General features: G+C 38.7%; 1 protein-coding gene across 1 annotated transcript; it reads right to left on the bottom strand.

The window, feature by feature from the left end:
* Nucleotides 1-281: 281 nt before the first annotated feature.
* pa2g4b (proliferation-associated 2G4, b) lies at nt 282-18,278 on the bottom strand. Its single transcript, XM_061903347.1, has 16 exons — nt 18,054-18,278; nt 14,650-14,778; nt 14,466-14,571; nt 12,403-12,472; nt 12,224-12,316; nt 11,226-11,289; nt 11,076-11,155; nt 7,434-7,508; nt 7,214-7,347; nt 3,449-3,543; nt 3,241-3,368; nt 3,015-3,068; nt 1,018-2,936; nt 891-917; nt 656-678; nt 282-575 (listed from the first exon to the last, which is right to left on the bottom strand). Exons 1-13 carry the CDS (start codon nt 18,139-18,141, stop codon nt 2,877-2,879), a joined length of 1,176 nt encoding a protein of 391 aa, XP_061759331.1. The 5' UTR covers nt 18,142-18,278; the 3' UTR covers nt 282-575; nt 656-678; nt 891-917; nt 1,018-2,876.
* Between the last annotated feature and the right edge of the window lie 2,954 nt (nt 18,279-21,232).

Below are 21,232 nucleotides of genomic sequence, written 5' to 3' on the forward strand. Positions count from 1 at the left end.
AATCAAACTTTATTGACCGGAAGTTTAATAAGCCAAGCAGAGAAATTTACGGTATATGTTTTAATTTATCAGAAAAATAACCTATTTTGTATACTGTTGATGTGATTCAATGCACAGTGGGGTGTACATGTGTTCCTGTATAGAAGTTATCTAGCAATGATCATATGGTAACAATTATGGTATTTTGAGAGGTAATTATTGAAGCCGGACATCACTGAAGGCCCAGGTGGGAAATTCACGGCCCGCCACTGATACATAGTAAACACTCAAAACAAGTACTATTGATTTATAAACACCCAAACCTTTAATCAAAGAATAAACAAAGTTTGAACATTGGAAAAAAATGTCTTAAAAGTAACAACCAGAGTCCAGAATATCACCAAAAACAGTCCTCCGTCGTGCAGACCATGGTGAGCAGCAACTCGTGCCCCATGCGGACATGCTGATTAAGAAGGCCGTCCTGGCTCTCCAGCTGCACTGTCTTATCTCTGGGTACGGACTAACATCACAGTCACGACCCCCAGAAGACAGCTTACTTGGACCTCTGCCTCATCTTTCTCCTTTTGCGCTTCAGTCTGTATAATGACATTTAGAGATGAATTTAGATTGGAAAAACCATAAACATCCGACAGTGTAGCTAGGCGTGACTTCTTACCTACGCATGCGCTTCTTTCTCCACTGTGCAAGATGAAAACCAAACATGTTAATTATTGTACATAAACGTTTAATTCGTTACCATCTACGAACATTTCGAATCAAAACACGACAATTCATTAAACAGCACCAAAAAGGTGGACACACTGATCGAGTTAGCAAGCTAGCTACTAGCAAGCAAACGTAAGCGTCAAATAAGAGTCATTTATGTCATAAAGGGAAGAGTATTTACATACCTTGGCTCTCATGGTGAAGTGTCAATTCTTAAAAGAGTAAAACAAGGATACAAGTTTAGTAAGATTACTTAAGAAAGAGAAGGATTACCTCGGATAGTAGTAGAGACATATTGAAGCACGTACGTACCAACTGCATGGAAGCCGCTTTGTGCCTGATGTCATAAAAGCGCGACGCCTCAGACGTCATCGTCGTAGTGCAACGTGGGGAATTGATTCCAAAACATGGTTTTGGACCGCGTTACTGATGAAATAATGCTAAGTCACATTCCTGCTTCTGTATAGGTAAAGGTTAACCTTCCATTGCCAATAAAATGTCAAATCACACCAGGGAAGTTGTTTCCCTATTCATCAGTTATATTGGGTAATTGCTGTTATTTATTGTAGTGTGATAATGTTTTGTTTAGTTATTTTCTGTTTTGCTTAAGACTCCATTGTTTCCTGTTTTTGCACTTAGTTATTTGTTTTGTTTCCATGACTACCCATTAGTTTTCACCTGTCCTTATGTCACTAATCTCCACAGCATTATTTAAACCTGTATTTACCAGGTAGTTAGCCTGGCGACTTTACCTTTACCCACGTCATGCCATGCTACCTCTACTTCATGCCATGCCCTGCCTGTCACTCATACTATCCATATTTTCCCTCCTGCCCATGCCACGTAAGTTTTTGGTTTCTATGTCGTCCCAGGTATGGAGTTTTGCCTTTTGTCCATAATTCTGCCAAAAGGGAACAAGCGGTAGGAAATGGATGGATGGATATTGTAGTGTGCAACAGTGTAATGGAGTTAGAAAACATGTCAGCTCTTTTAAAATGTAATTAAGCTTACAGCATGTAAGCCGGGTTCAGAGACCGTTACATCATTATTTACCATGAGTTGATTAACGTGGACCCCGACTTAAACAAGTTGAAAAACGTATTCGGGTGTTACCATTTAGTGGTCAATTGTACTGAATATGCACTGTACTGTTCTATTTACTAATAAAAGTCTCAATCAATCAAAAATCAACTAACTTAATTCCCGTGTGAGCCAAACGAGCAATGTTATACTTTCAGTTAAACTTTCAATGTACAAGATTATGTATTTATGTCCATCACAACCTAAATGTGGATTTAAAAAAAATAATTATGGCTGCTACAGCGCAGATCAAATTCAAGACTTATTTAAATGTTGAATCCAATGACACAAATTAAAAACAAGCACAGATTATGTCAGGCAGCTTTTTAATTATTCCAAAAATAGTCTCTGAAACTATGGTTTGTTTTACAAAATGATCCATTTGAGGACTTATGTAAACACGTACTATCAGACGTGGTGGAGAAACAAGGCTTAATGCACACAACCCATGCAAGGTTGTTGCGTCCACAGCTCATCTGTGAATTTCTCATCCAGTATATCTTGTCATATTGTCAGTATCTATAATGCCTAGCAGTATACACGGTACAAAGTACTAGTATTTAAACCAAACAAAGATCTGTATTTTGCTTACTGTGTCGAACCTACACCTTGTGTGAAAGTAGTTACATGGACGTATCAGTACACACAAGAAGCTCAAGTACCGTGTTTGCCTTGGCATCAGGTGAAGGAAGCCATCTGTGAGCTCCACACAATAACACTGACAGTTCTGACCATTATTTGACAATATTTTTTCAATGCATTTACTGTGGGATGAAGGTTTATAGTCAAATGCTAATAATACCAGTGTGAATTTACCATATTAATACACACAGTAAAAAAAACTCCTGATGAGTTGTATTCACTGTTGTAGAGACAAAAGCTGCTTCAAGGACAACGAGATTTACTTGAGATGTGTCAAGAGGTTTTTTTAGATGCAGTGAAATCATTTAGTAGCAGCTTCATCCCAGACTGACATGTTAGATTTTGGAAGTGTTGGGAGCAGCTGTGCACCGAGTGCCTCAGACAGCTGGGACAGAAGCGTTTCTGACGTCTGTTCTTGTGGTGCATCACAAATTGCTGGATGTGGCAATTTATTCTGCAGCTTCAGTCTCCATAGCCTGTCCTGTTGCAGTCTCCACAGTCTTTGAGGCCTTAATGAAAGGAGGGAAATGTATTATAATCCAAACAAGGAGCACCAATGACCTGTATCAAGCTACTTTGTTACTCACCTTCTTTTTCTTTTTCTTTTGTGTCTTGCGGCTGGCTGAGCTTTGAAGCAAAGCCTAAATTAATAGACAAAAAAAGAAAGAAAATGACTTCCATAACCTTATGAGGACACAGTACATCAACACTTAATGCCTTTGAAAATGCTGACTCAGTCCCAAATGGCAACTCGTTAGTCAGGCATCTTCACAAGAAAAGGATGAGATGTCCCATTCTTCAAACAGTTCTTACCTTTAAATCTGGGTCTTCCACTTCGAGCTCCGACTTATAGAAATCAGGTTCATGGAGACTGTTTGTAATTCGCAGTGGTCCGTTGGCCATGAGCAGTACAGTGAACTTGAACTGGGCTACAAACTCACCTGAGCACAAAGAGGGTTGTGCTCAGTTAGCAAAGAGAGAAGGATTCATCAAGACTGAAAAAAGCAAGAGGGCTGCTTACCCTCTTTCTCCTGCAGAACATTGAAAGGCTGTATCAAATCATGCTTTGCACACTCCACCACACCCAGCCTGGCCTTGACCTCATCCTCAAAAGCTCTGTGGCAAAAATTAAGTGAAGAGGAATCAGAAGGACCAAATGTGCAATATGGAAACTACTCAGTGAGGGGGAAAAAAAAGAGGAATTGAAAAATATCAGCAGAGGTTTAAGGGGCCCTTTGAAGTTAGAAAATATTTTACAATTTTTTAAATGTTTTGGAAGGCATTTCCCACATAGAAATTCTGTAAAAATGCAAGTAAAAACTTAGAAATGACTTCTATAAGATGCTATTAACTGAAAGCCACACCTCTGTTTCATGATTGTAAATAAATCAATCAATCAATCATCAATAGTTCATTGTTTTCGTTGACAAAATATCTTTACCATTCAAAGAATGTACAACAACCATGGTTTATGTCAAGCCTATTCAACAACATGATAAAGAGGGCCGCAAGTTCAAGAGCCCAAGGGCTCCGGCGCCGGACAGCGAAATGTGGATGTTTTGTTGGAAAGTGCCTTCGCAAGTTATATTTATTTGAAACTGTGTTTACGTAATTGCAAAGTAAACACTTCGACTTTCACACTGCACTGTCAATAAATTCATTGTCCTGCCCTTGCTACTAGTTAAAAGCTGCACATGCTTTAGATGTTTTGTTGAGGATGGATGTTCCTTCTTTCAAATTATTTTCCTAGGTTTGTAAGGATGAAAATATACACATAAAATAAACACTACGAAAGTATAACGTCCGTTGTGTATTTCCCAAAATTAATGTCCATTGAATATTTTACATGTATAAAATAAGTTTAGTGATAATACATTCACACAATAAACTAAAAATATTTACACATGTAAACATTACACAACATTCACACACCAAACACTGCACACAATGTAGATCACTCATCACACGATTTAAACCTAAGATGAAGGGTTATCGCCCTCTACTGGTCAAATTTAGAGTTACATGTATTAAACAAGCTCTGATAGGCCAGTGTTGCTACTTTTAGACAAATAACCACAAATACAAATCAAATCATGAAGTCAGCGATTTAAATACAAAACAAACTAAATATCTTTATGCACAATATTTACATACAAATGTTTGACCAAGTTTCATGATTAAGCTTACATGCTGGGATTTCTACCATTGTTGCTGCTTATCTGGATCAATGTGTCCGTCACTTAAAAGGTCCACCAGGAAATAATGATTAGAGCACTTGCTCAACATTCATACTTTGTTGTCGAGTCGTTGGCAAAAGTCAAAATGCAATTTAGATTTTTTTTTTCAGGGTTGAATGCTTCATTGTGACACATATGCCTCGCTGTTGGCCCCCAGTTAGCTGTTGACCTCAGCCAGTTAGCAGAGGCTGCACTTGGCCTACTTGACTCTATCCAGCTAGCCACAGTGCGCTGGAAAGCGTGAACAAGTCAGTTAGGTAGGCTGCACTTGGTAGTACTCTTGGGTGTACTCAGCCTGCTAGCGTGGTTAGCTCTAAGCAGCCAGCTAACCGCGGTGCACCAGAGCGTAGAGGTTTTATAGGGAAATCAAAAATACCACTTTGGGTAGAAAAACAGCGAAATTCAGCTAAATAACGGACATCTGGGATGCCGGAGTACAAAAACTCTCAGGTCAAAGTCAAGCATATTAAAGGCTGCACAAAAATCTAGAAATGCAAATGTTGACACGAATGATGCATGCGAGACATAAGCCTATTTCCTGATAACAAACATCTAAATTATCTAGTGTTTTTTTATTTTATTTTATGTGCTTGTGTTTTTTAGTTTAATTTTAAATCTGTGAGGCGGGATGGCTGAGCGGGTAGAGTGGCCATCTTGTAACCGGAGGGTTACTAGTTTGAGCTCATTTCGAGTTGTCCTTGTCAAGACACTGAACTTCATACTTTTTTCTGATGGGTCTTGGTTAGCGCCTTGCAAGGCAGCTTTCGCTCGTTAGCAGTAGAATAAAACGTATTCACACTTAAAAGGGAATCATACTAAGATTTGTTTTCCTATAATTAAAATACGTCCTTGTGGTCTACATAACATGTCATGTTGGTGATCTGGTAAAATGTTTGTAAATATTTAGTTTTACAGACCATTTTCAAGCCGTTTTATCACTGACTCTTTAGAGTGCGCTGCTTTGAGGGCAATTTACGAGCCAAAGCTCTTTTCAGGCCAAGCCCCATTTGACTGCATCGCCACTCTTTCAGCCATGTTGTACATTTTAGTGCTACTATATTGTGTCTACAGAAAGATATAAGTTAGAACTATACGCTACTTTTTATGAGAAAGGGAGGATAATTTTAGCATGCTTGTGCAAGTGCAAGCCAGTCTGCCCCACAAGAAGAAGACAGGAAAAAACCTTTTGACGACAACTGGATAAAAATGACAGACTTGAGCAAAGTTTGTCAAGTAAACCTTTACCGTATATGGAGATATCCGTTGACCTAGTAAGGCAAAATATGCCATTAAAGTCTCACATTCCAAACGGCTCATTTGGAACAAGTTTGAAAGAAGGCAAGTTTGTTTTGTATATATCTCCGCTATGCCTCCATGATTTGATTTCAAATTTTTGGGACTTATGGGGATCCCAAATACACAAAAACAAGTAATATCATGTAAGAAAAGTTGGTTTTGCATAAAATGACTCCTATAGATGGGCACTGCACTTTTTTGGAACTTTGCCTATTATCCACAATCATTATGAGAGACAAGAACACGTCTTTTTTTTAGAATTTTAAAAATGAATTAAAAAAAAAAACGCTTGGAAGATGCAGCTAATGGGAGTCACCGTTAAAACAACTTTAAAACCCTCCATCAACATTTTATGTAATCACTGCAAGTCTATACATAATGTAGTAACAGACATATTCAAAACAATAAGTAATATGCACAATATTTACCATACTTTGGTCATTTTAGGCAATCCCGGTCCTAATTCCCTCGGCGCATTTATTTCCGTTTTCATAGCAGCGCACTTGCGACTTCAGGCAACAAATGCGTGTTCTTACTTCCGGATACAAACACGAGTGTGTTGATTGATTGATTGATTGATTGATACTTTTATTCGTAGATTGCACAGTTCAGTACATATTCCGTACAATTGACCACTAAATGGTAACACCCGGATACGTTTTTCAACTTATTTAAGTCGGGGTCCACGTTAATCAATTCATGGTATTGTTGTAATAATGGCAGACTTGGTCAAAGACAACGAAGACTACTATTTTTGGACAAATGAGGTTTCACAACCCTATCTTTTTAAAGCTGAATATATACGGAGAATGAACAGCTACAAGTAGAAACGGGCACAAAGAGAAGGTGAAACATTGGAGCAGGCGAAGGCCGAGAGAGTGAGGACAGTGTGACTTTGGCGCTGTAAATGTGGAGCTTGGAGCAAAGCTATGCTGACAGAAATGTATTGCTTACCCAAAGTCAACTAGAAATGTCCTCGACCAGCTGGACCAATCGGACAACTGTCTATCAATATCGAGTAAGCCACTATAATATTGATTATGATACATGCAGTATGGGCTTGTTAGTACAACTACAGTACATATGCTTGATGTGGAGCTAGCTGTGTACAAAGAAAACATGAAATGTGGTCTAATACTTTAGGGATACTGTAATATGATTATTCATGTTTTTAAGTCAGTACAGATTGTGAGCGTGATTGTGAGAAGTAGGTCGGCTTGGAAAAAAACAACATCATCATCATCAAGTGTTACCTCAGAGTGAATGCCATTTTATCAAAGCGTCTTTCCATCTCACTAAAGAACATCCGGGAAGTCTTCATCTTTAATCCGTACACCTTGTTGGGGTCTCGTTTGTATACCGTGGTCCTTAGACCGCCGTCCTTTGCCTGAATTTAAAATATAGCATTTTTTAAAAACATTCTGGTACTTTAAATAGGGACTATTGGAAATGTTTGTAAAATAATTGACTAACCTTGCCCTCTCCAGTGCTGACAAGTACGTCCACTGCATACACTTCATGCACCTCAAACTCAGCCTTCTCATGGTCCTTCCTACAAGAAAACACAAAGTTATCTACCAGTGGATACATACCTTCCAAACATTAGTAATTAAGGGTGGGACTCTTTGGGTATGTCACGATTCAATTACGATTTAGTGACTGCAATTTAAATTTTTTTTATTTTTTAATCCCCCCCCCCCCCCCCCCCCCCCTACCTGTATCTCATCTTTTTTGTAAGGGGCGCTGGAAGCTGGCAGACCCGTCCGTCAGCGATCCTGTTTTGTCTCCCTGTAATGTTTGTCTGATCTTGAATGGGATTGTGCTGAAAATTTAAATTTTCCTGAAGGAACTCTCCTGACGGAATAAATAAAGTACTATCTAATATATCTCATCTAATCTAATAAAATTGATTAGGTAGACCTTAATCCATAAAAAGGATATTATTATCATACATTCATTATTTTAACTATAATGTATGCATTATATCGTCGTTTGCGTTTTTTGGAAGTGACTGCGTATCTATATCTATCTATCTATCCATCCATCCAGATAGATAGATCTATTTATCTTGTGGTCAAAAGTTTACATACACTTGTAAAGAACATAATGTCATGACTGTCTTGAGTTTCCAATAATTTCTAGAGAGAGAGCGCGCAAGAGAGATGTGAATTTTTGGGCATTCGGTAAAAAATGTATTATTTATGTATATATAATTAATTTATATATATTTTACATTTGTTTTCATTTTACTAAATATCCGTTTATCACTTGCAACTTTAAAAAACAGTGCATTTGTAATAAGAAATGGTTACATTAATTCTCACATTTACTAAATGAATGGAAATGTGTGCAAAACTGGAACATAAGTGCCCTAAAATAAATAAACTGGTTGGACCTCTCACTAAGGTGGCTCGCTGTAGTCAGACAAATTTTAGAACTTTTTGCATTACTTTATTGACAACAAATAAACTGATTATTAATGTTTAGTAATCGGTTTAATAATCTTCTATGTCCGATGCAACAGCGTTTTGTACAGGAGAGAGCACATACAAGCTAATAGAAATAACAGAAGAAATGAACAAATTAAAAATATGGTTTGACAAAAAACATTATCTTTAAACGTCAGTAAAACTACAATAATGTTATCCGGTAAAGTCAGACACAAGTACAAATAGACAGAATGGAAATTGAAAGAGTAAATAGAACAACATTTCTAGGTGTATTAATTGATGATAAAATTAACTGTAAATCTCATAAAATATACACAGACTAAGGTGGCAAGAAACACATGAATAATGAATAAAGCTAAATATACACTACATATTCTCTACTGCTTGCTAGTGTTACCATATCTAAGTTATTGTGCAGAAATTTGGGGAAATAACTACAAAAGTACACTTCATTCATTAATCGTGTTACAAGAAAGATCAGTTAGAATAACACATAATGTTGGATATAGAGACATTCAAACCCTTTATTTATTGAAGTGAAAATAGTTAAATTCCACAACAGTGAACTTGCAAACAGCTAAAGTTATGCACAAAGCAAACTGTAACCTGCTACCAAAGAACTTACAACAATTCCAACCATCCATCCATTTTTCTACCGCTTGTCCCTTTCGGGGTGGTGGGGTACACCCCGGACAAGTTGCCACCTCATCGCAGCGTACAACAATTCTTCTCAACAAAAGAAAAATGGAATTTAAAGTTAAAGTACCAAAGATTTTCACACTCTGTCCTCTACATTTGACCCATCCCCTTGTTCACCCCCTAGGAGGTGAGAGGAGCAGTGGGCAGCAGGAGTGGGCAGCAGCAGTGGCCGCGCCCGGGAATCATTTTTGGTGATTCAACCCCCAATTCCAACCCTTGAAGCTGAGTGCTAAGCAGGGATGTAATGGGTCCCATTTTTATAGCCTTTGGCATGACTCGACCGGGGTTTGAACTCACAACCTACCGATCTCTGGGCAGACAATCTAACCACTAGGCCACTGAGGAAACATTTGCATGCATGCACAACACTTAAGACCTTTAGTATATCAGTATGTGGAATTAAATTATGGAATGGATTGAGCAAAAAAAATCAAACAATGTACTAACATGATCCAAATCAAGAAACTCTTCAGACTTAGTGTTTCCAAAGTACAAAGAAGAACCATGAATAACATTCTGAATTTATTGATTATCTTATTAATCTCAGTAAATGAAATACAACTTACTTCACTAATTCTTTTTTTTTTTTTTAACAATTTCGTTAACACTTAAACAAGGTACATGTGTGCCCTCACAAATATACAAAAATTGCCATCATAAGGCCTACTGTAATGCTCAATTAAACATAGAAACATCCCTAAACTGTGCTAGCACTGTCGCTAACATATGTCTAGGGCTGTGCGATATGGACCAAAACCCACATTCCAATACAGTTTGGCCCATAAACTAACTCATAAATGGAAATATTCGTGGACGTAACGAGATATTTTCACCATGCCTCGTTTTTCAATTTTCGGGATTGATGGGGATCCCAAATATACAAAAACAGGTACCAACAAGTAAGAAAAGTAGGTTTTGTATAATAGGATCCCAACCTAAGAGGTGTTGTGAGATAAGAAAAAAAGAAATAACTTTGAAAATAATATAAGAAAAGTCAAATATAATCTCCAATCTTCTTTAAAAAACATTTAGATATGCTAAAATATTTAGCTAACAAAAACACAAAAGAACACAATGTGAAATAAAGTGCCCAACTTTAACAAGACCTGTTTGAACGCCAGCAGCAACATTAAAATAATTGACCTTTAACAGTGATGTTTTTTTAAGTAAATATTATTATACTCAAGTTTTATTCAAATTTGGATGGATTTACATAAGCAGAAAAACGCTATAAAAGGGTTGGAATCCCTTTTCGCACCTGTACAACAGTTGTTGCTTTTTTTTTTAACGTGCACGGTCCATTTTTAGGCGCATTTGCGAATACATTTTTCGCACCATACAGCACTGAACAGGGACTTTTTTCAAGGCGAGAACCATTTATTCATGTTAACATTGCTTCTTATGGGGAAATGTGTTTCACAATATTAAAAACTAATGAGGTTCCACTATATAAGCAATATTTGGACTTTTGTACGTCGATTTAGAATAATTTCCTCCACCTTTATTAGGAACACATACAAAAAAACATGAACCGAACAACACACACACACTGTGTCAGGCCAACCCAACAGTTCAGAAATTTTTTCATAAACCGTTTCATCACCCTGACGAAACTTGAGATCAAACTGTTAAGTTTTGAGGAAATAAATGAAGTAAATATTTAGAAAATATTTGCATTGGACATTCACAACACTTGTAATAATACACTTAGAATTTTCCCAATCAAAGCTTCATTGTGCTCATTTGCTTACTTTGTCCTTTTTGTTGAAGTCATTGTGCCTTTTTTATGTGTTGTACTGAAGTGATGTGATGTTCCTGTGATCCCAGTTACATTGCTGACACAGGTATCACCATAAAACCTGCACACCCAGTCCAAATGCAAGCCAAACTCTAATGTGGCGATGCTGAAGTGTAGTCTGACTAAAGTAAACTGCTTAATGGAAATTATTGGCTTCACTGAACTCACTTTTGCTGGGTCCGTTGGATTCTGGATAATAGTTTTCTCTCCATCTATGACGTGCTGTTTGAGCTGATGGGATAGCAGGCCTGAAAACAAACATGTCAAATTAAAATTGTCGCATGCACACTTTAGACATGCAATTTGCAGACACCCCACCTTCGATTGGTGAGCAGTTGAATGACTTTGCAATCTTGTTCCACGCTTCTGTGACCTGTGTGTTCTGAAAAGGAGAAAAAAAATGATTAGATGAGGTGGAAACTGCAAGATGATGACTACCGTATTTTTCGGATTATAAATCGCTCCGGAGTACACGTCGCACCGGCCGAAAATGCATAAAATTTTTTAAAAAACATACGTCACACTGGAGTATAAGTCGCATTTTTGGGGGGAATTTTTTTTTATAAAATCCAACACCAAGAATAGACATTTGAAAGGCAATTTAGAATAAATAAAGAATAGAGAACAACAGGCTGAATAAGTGTACGTTATATGACACATAAATGACCAACTGAGAACGTGTCTGGTATGTTACGTAACATATTATGGTAAGAGTCATTCAAATAACTATAACATGTAGAACATGCTATACGTTTACCAAACAATCTGTCACTCCTAATTGATAAATCCGATGTAATCTTCCTCGATGTTGCTTCTAAACAACTCTGCCAACTCCAAAGGTATGCGCCGCTTCCTCTTGTCGTTTTCCTGCTGCATATTTCACTATGTCCAGCTTGTAATCTGCAGTACTTGATATCCTTTTCGGTGCCATTTTTGTTCAGCCCTTCTCAGTTTTTATAATTTACCGCCAGCGATGAAATTATCCATTTTAATAGCTACGGCAGTAGCATATAGAAGTTAGCATTCCATGACCCACAATGCACTTCTGCCATGACCCTCCCCCCGCCGAATTGTTATTGGTTGACGTGTGTATGACGATTGCTGACGCGTGTGTGTCGATTGCTGACATTTTCTTCATCTCTTCCGCGAATGAGATAAATAATATTATTTGATATTTTACGGTAATGTGTTAAAAATTTCACATATACAGTAAATCGCTCTGGAGTATGTTGCACCTCCAGCCGAACTATGAAAAAAACTGCGACTTATAGTCAGAAAAATACGGTATATCAGATTTAATGGTGGGAGAACGTCACCTGGTTTCCTGGCTTGACAAGACGCAGAGCAGCCTCGGCGCACAGATGAGCTGCTGTGATGACGTCAGCCTTGCGGCCTGTCAGTGGTTTATCCTGCAAAGACATAAAAACATTACACACACAGAAGTCAAACTGCTGTAAAAAATGATTGCTTTGAGGTCAGTTCCTTGCTGTTTTACCTTGGTAACGCCAACTACAAAGCTGTGAGCCACGTTGGAGATGAATCCATCAACATGCACACCCAGATCCCTGAACACACACACAGGAGTAAAAAAAACATCCATCCATTTTCTACCGCTTGTCCCTTCTGGGGCCGTAGGGGTTGCTGGAACCTATCTCAACTGCATTTGGGCGGAAGGCGGGGTACACCCTGGATAAGTCGCAACCTAATCACAGGGCCAACACAGTAAACATTAGTGCTGCAACGATTAGTTTTAACAATTCGATTCATGATTTGAGGTTGACGATACGATTCAGGGGCAAGAGTTTATTTAGAAGGTAGAACGATACGATCCGAAATTATTCATTGAGTTGAAACAGATTTAGTAACTTTTTAGCCAAAAATTCAGACTGCAGGACAGGTTTCCTATAATTTCTTGTAAAAAGAATTACCATAGATACAGTGGTTCAAATCACCCAAGATAATTACAGCGCATAAAATGGCCTTAACTTCAAAGTCAGATATTCCACATTTTCAGAGCAGTAGTTTAAAGTTGAAGTAAAGTTAAAGTTAAAGTACCAACGATTGTCACACACACACTAGGTGTGGTGAAATTTGTCTTCTGCATTTGACCCTTGTTCCCCTTGTTCAACCCCTGGGAGGTGAGGGCAGCAGCGGCGCCGCACCCGGGAATCATTTTTGGTGATTTAACCCCCAATTCCAACCCTTGATGCTGAGTGCCAAGCAGGGAGGTAACGGGTCCCATTTTTATAGTCTTTAGTATGACTAGGCCGGGGTTTGAACTCACAACCAACCGATCTCAGAGCAGACACTCTAACCACTAGGCCACTGAGTAGGTAGTAGTAGTAGTAGTTTGTAATCATTTTACTGTGAGATTGATATTTATCTTCTAGAAAGCCAATTAGCCCACGACACATCAACATTCTTGAAATTTAGGAATATAAATCCAGGGTTTCTCCTCGATTACCAAGATACCTTCAGCAGTGGGGGCGTGGTCACTACAACATCTTTAAATTGCTATAATGATATGATTTTCCCATTAAAATGGCTCAAAAAATGTATACAGAATATACATTTAAAAAGAATGTGTTAATTAATATTAACATACAGTTTTATGTTACAGTGTTCTGCTCTATTTTCAATTGTTGCTCCCTATTGTGCAATGAACTCAGTTGAGATTTTTTTTAGTGTCTAGAGACTTTCAGTGACTTTTTATTTACTAAAAAAGACTAGCAAGAAATCTAGAATATTTTTCTGGTGTTATTATAGAATGTACTTGTGTTTAGAAACTACTTATATCCCTTGATATCCCTGATGAAACGCTAGCTGCAGCAAGCCGAACGTCACAATTGCTTCGTGCTCAGGGTTTCCCACACATTCATTTATTTGTTGCGGCCCCGCCACGAAAAAATGACGGCCGCCACAAATAGATTTATTTTTTTGGCGGCTTTTGACTCGCTCGACCGCTCATAAAAGCAATGGGACTCTGTCTGTGAATGGAGCTTGTAGTTACATATTATATAAATATGTACATAAAGTGTTGTAATTATATTCAAACTCCGCGTACTTCTTGGTCATCGCCGCTGTCCCCCCCCATCACAACATCCACTTTCAGCAGCGTTGTGTTTGGTGATCAAAGTATTTTTTCTGAAAGTGTATTGGCCAAAAATCAAGAAGTGTTTGTGTGTGTCAGGGGAAGCACAGAGACAAGTGTCTGCACCGGAGGTAAAACCTGTTGGAATTACGCCAGCTGCTATCATAAGGTTCTAAATAAAAGTTAAAAATAGCAAGTGTCATACTTTTGACTTATTCTGGAGGCTGCAATGCATTATCCATCCATCCATTTTCTACTGCATGTTATATTAATTTAATTGGTTTTCACATTAAAAAAAAACTTATTTCAAAGGTGTGGCGGCCACGATTTTGCCGTGACAGTGCGCCATATTCAGTTACATTAAGAGGAAACCCTGAAATCTATCTATCGATCATTCGTTATATCCCTACTAAAAAGGAATGTCAACATTTCCAAAATAATAAATATCAGCAGTTTCAGCATCTTACACTTTGACCAAGTCGTCGTCTTTAAGAATGACATCAGGGTCGCTCTTGAGCGGGGAGTGGTGGCACACGCAATTATTAACCGACACACACGTCGGAAAGGCGATACCTGAAAAGGAGATATAATACAGTATCTTAGGAAAACTTGTGATACCACCCGAATATACGAACATACATCGACACATACCTTTCTTCATGTCTTTTTCCCTCTTGAAGATTTTCCCAGTTTCTGTCTGGATCAAAGCATCTCCCTTTTCACACAGGCTGACCACAGAGACACCAGCCGTGGCAGCCGCAACCACCATCTTTAGGACATCTGCAAGATGGGGAAACAAATATTTAATAACTAAATGGATTGCTCACCTGAACAATACAAAATACTAGCTAATGGTTGAACTTGTCCTTTTGAATTGCTGGTGGAGAGAATCAAGATCTCTCTTGCATTGTTGCTTTCTTTGCTGACTTTATATTGACATTTTACTTGTCCTTGTACTGGTAAACAAAACAATGAAATCAAATACATTTCTTATTAAGTCTTATAAATGAAACCATTAGAATAGTGATCAAATAACTTCAAAGTAAAACCTAAGAACGCATTCCAAATCTCCTCATTGTAACTTTTTAGGTTGCTTGTGAGCATGACATCGACGCAGCATTATTAAAACATGCAATGATTTGTCAAAAGAAAGCACAAATACATCTCTCATGCACAGTATCATTAAAACTTCATATTTCTATAATTACAAAGATATTCATTTTACAAAGCAGTGTGTATGTTTTTTGTGGCATAGGTTTCAATTAGAAAAGGGATCTCAAAAAACTCCACAGAGGGGGTAAAAAGAAAGATGAATGATTTTACAAAATATTAATCTTATACGCATTCCATCCTATAATCAAACCAATGTAGGTCCAAAATACTGTGCAGGTAAATATGGTTAAAGGGATAGTATTGCAGTCCCTCAGCTGCTCTTGTGACGAAACGAGAGCTGAGCCAGAAGGCAAAGCTCTCGGTCTACTGAGCTATCTACATTCCTACTCTCACCTATGGTCATGAAATGTGGGTCATGAGTCATGACCAAAAGAGTAAGATCGCGGATACAAGCGGCCAAAATGAATTTTCTCAGAAGGGTGGCTGGCATTTCCCTTAGAGATAGGGTGAGAAGTTCAGTCAACCGAGAGAGACTCTGAGTAGACCCGCTGCTCCTGCACTTGGAAAGGAGCCAGCTTAGGTGGTTTGGGCATCTCGTGCAGATGCCTCACGAGCGTCGCTCTAGGGAGGTCCTCGTTGCACGTCCCACTGGGAGGAGACCCCGCAGCAGGCCAAGGACCAGATGAGGGGATTACATCTCCTCCTTGGCCTGGGAACACTTTGGGATCCCCCAGGAGGAAGTTGCTAATGTTGCTCTGGAGAGGGAAGTCTTGGGGTCTCTCCTGGAGCTGTTGTCCCCGCAACCCGATTATGGATAAGCGGTTGAAGATGGATGGAAACAGCCTGTATCTCAACATCTAATTATTAAATGTTAAATTCAGGAGGAAGTTGCTAATGTTGCTCTGGAGAGGGAAGTCTGGGGGTCTCTCCTGGAGCTGTTGTCCCCGCAACCCGATTATGGATAAGCGGTTGAAGATGGATGGAAACAGCCTGTATCTCAACATGTAATTATTAAATGTTAAATTCTGATATTCTGTAAATAGTCAGAATACGCTTTGAGCCCGAATTTCCCCTAAACCAGACTTTAGTCACGCCTGATTTAATTTGTTACTTTGTGAGGCTCATAACAAAACGAAGCACATGAAATCCATCCACTTTCTACCGCTTGTCAAGATAGGCAAAACAACAACTGAAAAAAAACCTATTGACTTGACCAAATTGAGTTCCACACTAGATAGAAAATGTACACTGTTCTATCATTCACTTGATTGTGCTTAAAAATGCATGTGAACATCCTTAAAGGCCCACTGAAACCCACTACTACCCACCACGCAGTCTGATAGGTTATATATCAATGATGAAATATTAACATTGCAACACATGCCAATATGGCCTTTTTAGTTTACTAAATTGCAATTTTAAATTTCCCGGGAGTTTTTTCTTGAAAATGTCGCGTAATGATGACATGTACGTTGCCGTCACGGGCTGTTAGGAAATATGAGCGCTGCGCACACACACAGCTAAAAGTTGTCTGCTTTAACGGCATAATTACACAGTATTTTGGAGATCTATGTTGCTGAATCATTTGCAATTTGTCCAATTAATATTGCAGAAGTCAAAGTAGAAAGATGGAGTTGGGAAGCTTTAGCCACACAAACACACCGTGATTCCTTGTTTAAAATTCACGGAGGTGAAACTTTACTATGGATCACAGCGAACATGGATCCCAACTGAATGTCAACCAGCAGGTTTCGGTGAGAAAACTGTGGTAAAAAGTCGCTTCTTACCGGAGATCAGCTTAGCTTGTGCCGCCCATAAAGCTGCCGTCGACTTCCCTGAGACACTGCACGTCAACACACCCGTGGCCACACACCTCTGACTATCAGGTACTGTTAAACTTACTAAAACACTAGCAACACAATAGAAAGACAAGGGATTTCACAGAATTATCCTAGTAAATGTGTCTAAAATAATCTGAATCCGTCCCAATGCAATCACGTTTTTTTTTTCTAGTCCGTCGCTATCAATATCCTCAAACACAAATATTTCATCCTCGCTCAAATTAATGGGGAAATTGTCGTTTTCCTCGGTGCGAATAGCACTTTTTGTTGGAGGCTCCCATTAAAAACAATGTGAATACGTGAGGAGCCATCAACATGTGACGTCATCGTCTGCGACTTCCGGTAGAGGCATGGCTTTTCTGTTGGCAAGCAAAAGTTGCAAACTTTATTGTGGACGTTATCTACTAAATCCTTTCAGCAAAAATATGGCAATATCGCGAAATGATCAAGTATGACACATAGAATAGCTATCCCCGTTTAAATAAAAAAATCTCATTTCAGTAGGCCTTTAAGTTGTATTGGCAATATCACACTAGCCAATGTTGTGGTATTGCCACAAGCAATAAACCTATTTAGAGAATATATGCTATTCGTTTACATTTCAAATACTATAAACAAAGCTATATGATATCGTAATGTAATTTGTGTAATATGACCTAGTTTGACATTAAATGTGAGCTACTCACCAAAAAAAATTAGGTAAAACGAAAGCTTAAGCGCAAGATTCGAAGCTATAATGATAACTGATCCTACGTCTTCGTTGTAATCTATATTTTAATCAAGGTTCAACGCCTCAGTGTATACATTTTACTTGCCAGTATCTGTTAGCACTTGCAGCTAAAAGACGCTTGCCATTACTCAGCCACTTAGCTGCCTAGCTAGCTAGGGCTAATGTGGTAATAACGTAACGATAAACGACTGGACGGACTTTACAGAAGCCGCTTCTAAATTGTGTAGCTTGGTCCAAATAATGCTTGGTTTCGACAGGAAGACGACTAAGTGAAAATAGAGGTATTTGTCTGCGCTGCGGCACATGGCACAGCAGCTGCTAGGCTAGCTAACATGAGCTGGATGCTGACATTTAACTCTACAACTGCTTACGGTTAGCTATCTCGGCTCCCATCTTGTACTTGGTTACCACCAAGTCGTCAGCGACGGTCTGCTCCTCGGTTTCTTCATCACCAGACATGTTGGCAGTATATCCGAATAACTCTCTCCAATCCTAGCCGGTGACAGTGAACGTCAGGATGAACCACGCCGCTCTCTCTCGTTGCCCGCCAGGGCTTCAGCAGCTAGCCTGCAACCACGAGGCCCCGCCCTCTGACAAAGATGCGCAGTCAAGTTAAGATAGTTCACCTTTTCGTCATTGTAGGTTATTTGCTCGTGTGTACTGATTGTACACACCATCTACATCTGGCCCGGGCAAATTAAAGGCCTACTGAAATTAGATTTTCTTATTTAAACTGGAATAACAGGTCCATTCTATGTGTCATATTTGATCATTTCGCGATATTGCCATATTTTTGCTGAAAGGATTTAGTAGAGAACTTCGACGATAAAGTTCGCAACTTTTGGTCGCTAATAGAAAAGCCCTGCCTTTACCGGAATTATGTGCGCGTGACGTCACGAGTTGCAGGGCTGAACACATGTTCACATTGTTTATAATGGGAGCCATCAGCAGTAAGAGCAATTCGGACCGAGAAAGCGACAATTTCCCCATTAATTTGAGCGAGGAAGAAAGATTCGTGAATTAGGATATTGATAGTGAAGGACTAGAAAAAAAAGAAAACAAAGTGACGGCTCCGGGCGGCGGCAGTGTGAGCGTTTCAGATGTAATTAGACACATTTACTAGGATAATTCTGGAAGATCCCTTATCTGCTTATTGTTTTAATAGTGTTTTAGTGAGATTTTAAAGACTGTAAAGACATACCTCGAGGTCGGATGGCTGCGGTGAACACCAAGTGTCTCAGAGAGAAGCCGAGGAGCCAAGCTCACAGCTGCCTTTTAAACAGCTGCTGCATGACGATGAATAATCCAATGATTTCTCCGGTAAGATATACATCACAATTTCCCCATCCAAAAACATGCTGGTTGACGTAGAGAAAACATGTTCGCTTGACCGCTCTGTGTTAAAGCTTCATAACAGACAAAGAAACACCAACTGTATCTCGGTGGTAAAGAAAGCTGAAATCCACCGCTTTCCACCAACAGCATTCTTCTTTGTAGTCTCCATTATTAAATGAACAAATTGCAAAAGATTCAGCAACATAGATGTCCAAAATACTGTGTAATTACGCCATGAACAGAAACGACTTCTAGCTGTGTGTCGTGCAGCGCTAATATTTCCATACAGTCGGTGACGTCACGCGTATGTGTCATCATTCCGCAACGTTTTCAACAAGAAACTCGCGGGAAATTTAACATTGCAATATAGGAGTCTTGCGTATGAGGGCCCAGAAATTGGTGATACACACCTGTTTGTGACCCTAATAAAAATTGATGGATGAATAAACATATTTGTATTACTATAAAATTAGAAAAATTAACCACTTACTGCAAACCCTGTTTCCATATGAGTTGGGAAATTGTGTTAGATGTAAATATAAACGGAATACAATGATTTGCAAATCCTTTTCAACCCATATTCAATTGAATGCACTACAAAGACAAGATATTTGATGCTCAAAGTCATTAACTTAATTTTTTTTTTTTGCAAATAATAATTAAATTAGAATTTCATGGCTGCAACACGTGCCAAAGTAGTTGGGAAAGGGCATGTTCACCACCGTGTTACATCACCTTTTCTTTTAACAACACTCAATAGGAACTGAGGAAACTAATTGTTGAAGCTTTGAAAGTGGAATTCTTTCTCACTCTTGTTTGATGTAGAGCTTCAGCCATTCAACAGTCCGGGGTCTCCGCTGCCATATTTTACACTTCATAATGCGCTACATATTTTTGATGGGAGACAAGTCTGGACTGCACTCTTTTACTACGAAACCATGCTGTTGTAACACGTGGCTTGGCATTGTCTTGCTGAAATAAGCAGAGGTGTCCATGATAACGTTGCTTGGATGACAACATATGTTGCTCCAATATCTGTATGGACCATTCAGCATTAATGGTGCCTTCACAGATGTGTAAGTTACCCATGCCTTGGGCACCAATACACCCCCATACCATCACAGATGCTGGCTTTGGAACTTTGAGCCTATAACAATCCGGATGGTTATTTTCCTCTTTGTTCCGTAGGACACCACGGCCACAGTTTCCAAATATAATTTGAAATGTGGACTCATCAGACCACAGAACACTTTTCCACTTTGCATCAGTCCATCTTAGAAGAGCTCGGGCCCAGCGAAGCCAGCGGCGTTCCTTGGTGTTGTTGATAAATGGGTTTTGCTTTGCATAGCAGTGTTTTAACTTGCACTTACAGATGTAGCGACCAACTGTAGTTACTGACAGTGGTTTTATGAAGTGTTCCTGAGCCCATGTTGTGATATCCTTTACAGACAGATGTCGGTTTTTAAAGCAGTACTGCCTGAGGGATCAAAGGTCCGTAATGTCATCGCTTATGTGCAGTGATTTCTCCAGATTCTCTGAACCTTTTAATTATTTTACGGACCGTAGAAGGTAAAATCCCTAAATTCCTTGCAATAGCTCGTTGAGAAATGTTGTTCTAAAATTGTTCGACAATTTGCTTACAAATTGGTGACCCTCGCCCCATCCTTGTTTGTGAATTACTTAGCATTTCATGGAAGCTGTTTTTATACCCAATCATGGCACCTACCTGTTCCCAATTAGCCTGCACACCTTTGGGATGTTCCAAATAAGTGTTTGATGAGCATTTCTCAACTTTATCAGTATTTTTTGCCACCTTTCCCAACATCTTTGTCACATGTTGCTGGCATCAAATTCTAAAGTTAATGATTATTTGCAAAAAAAAAAAAAATGTTTATCAGTTTGAACATCAAATATGTTGTCTTTGTAGCATATTCCATTGAATATGGTTTGAAAATGATTTGCAAATCATTGTATTCCGTTTATATTTACATCTAACACAATTTCCCAACTCATATGGAAACAGGGTTTGTAAAATATTTTAGTAATTTTGGCAATCAATATGATTAATAGCTGTTTTTCATTACCAATTTTTATTAAGGAGTACATAGTAGCACTTAAGCATGATTTAGATTTTCCCAAAAGTTCAAAAACTAATCTCTCCTTGAGCTAATAATATCTGTTAAAATCAATAATTATTGAATACTTCACACATGAG

This window comes from Nerophis ophidion, linkage group LG06 (genome assembly GCF_033978795.1).
Source record: "Nerophis ophidion isolate RoL-2023_Sa linkage group LG06, RoL_Noph_v1.0, whole genome shotgun sequence".
Classification (NCBI taxonomy): Eukaryota; Metazoa; Chordata; class Actinopteri; order Syngnathiformes; family Syngnathidae; genus Nerophis; species Nerophis ophidion.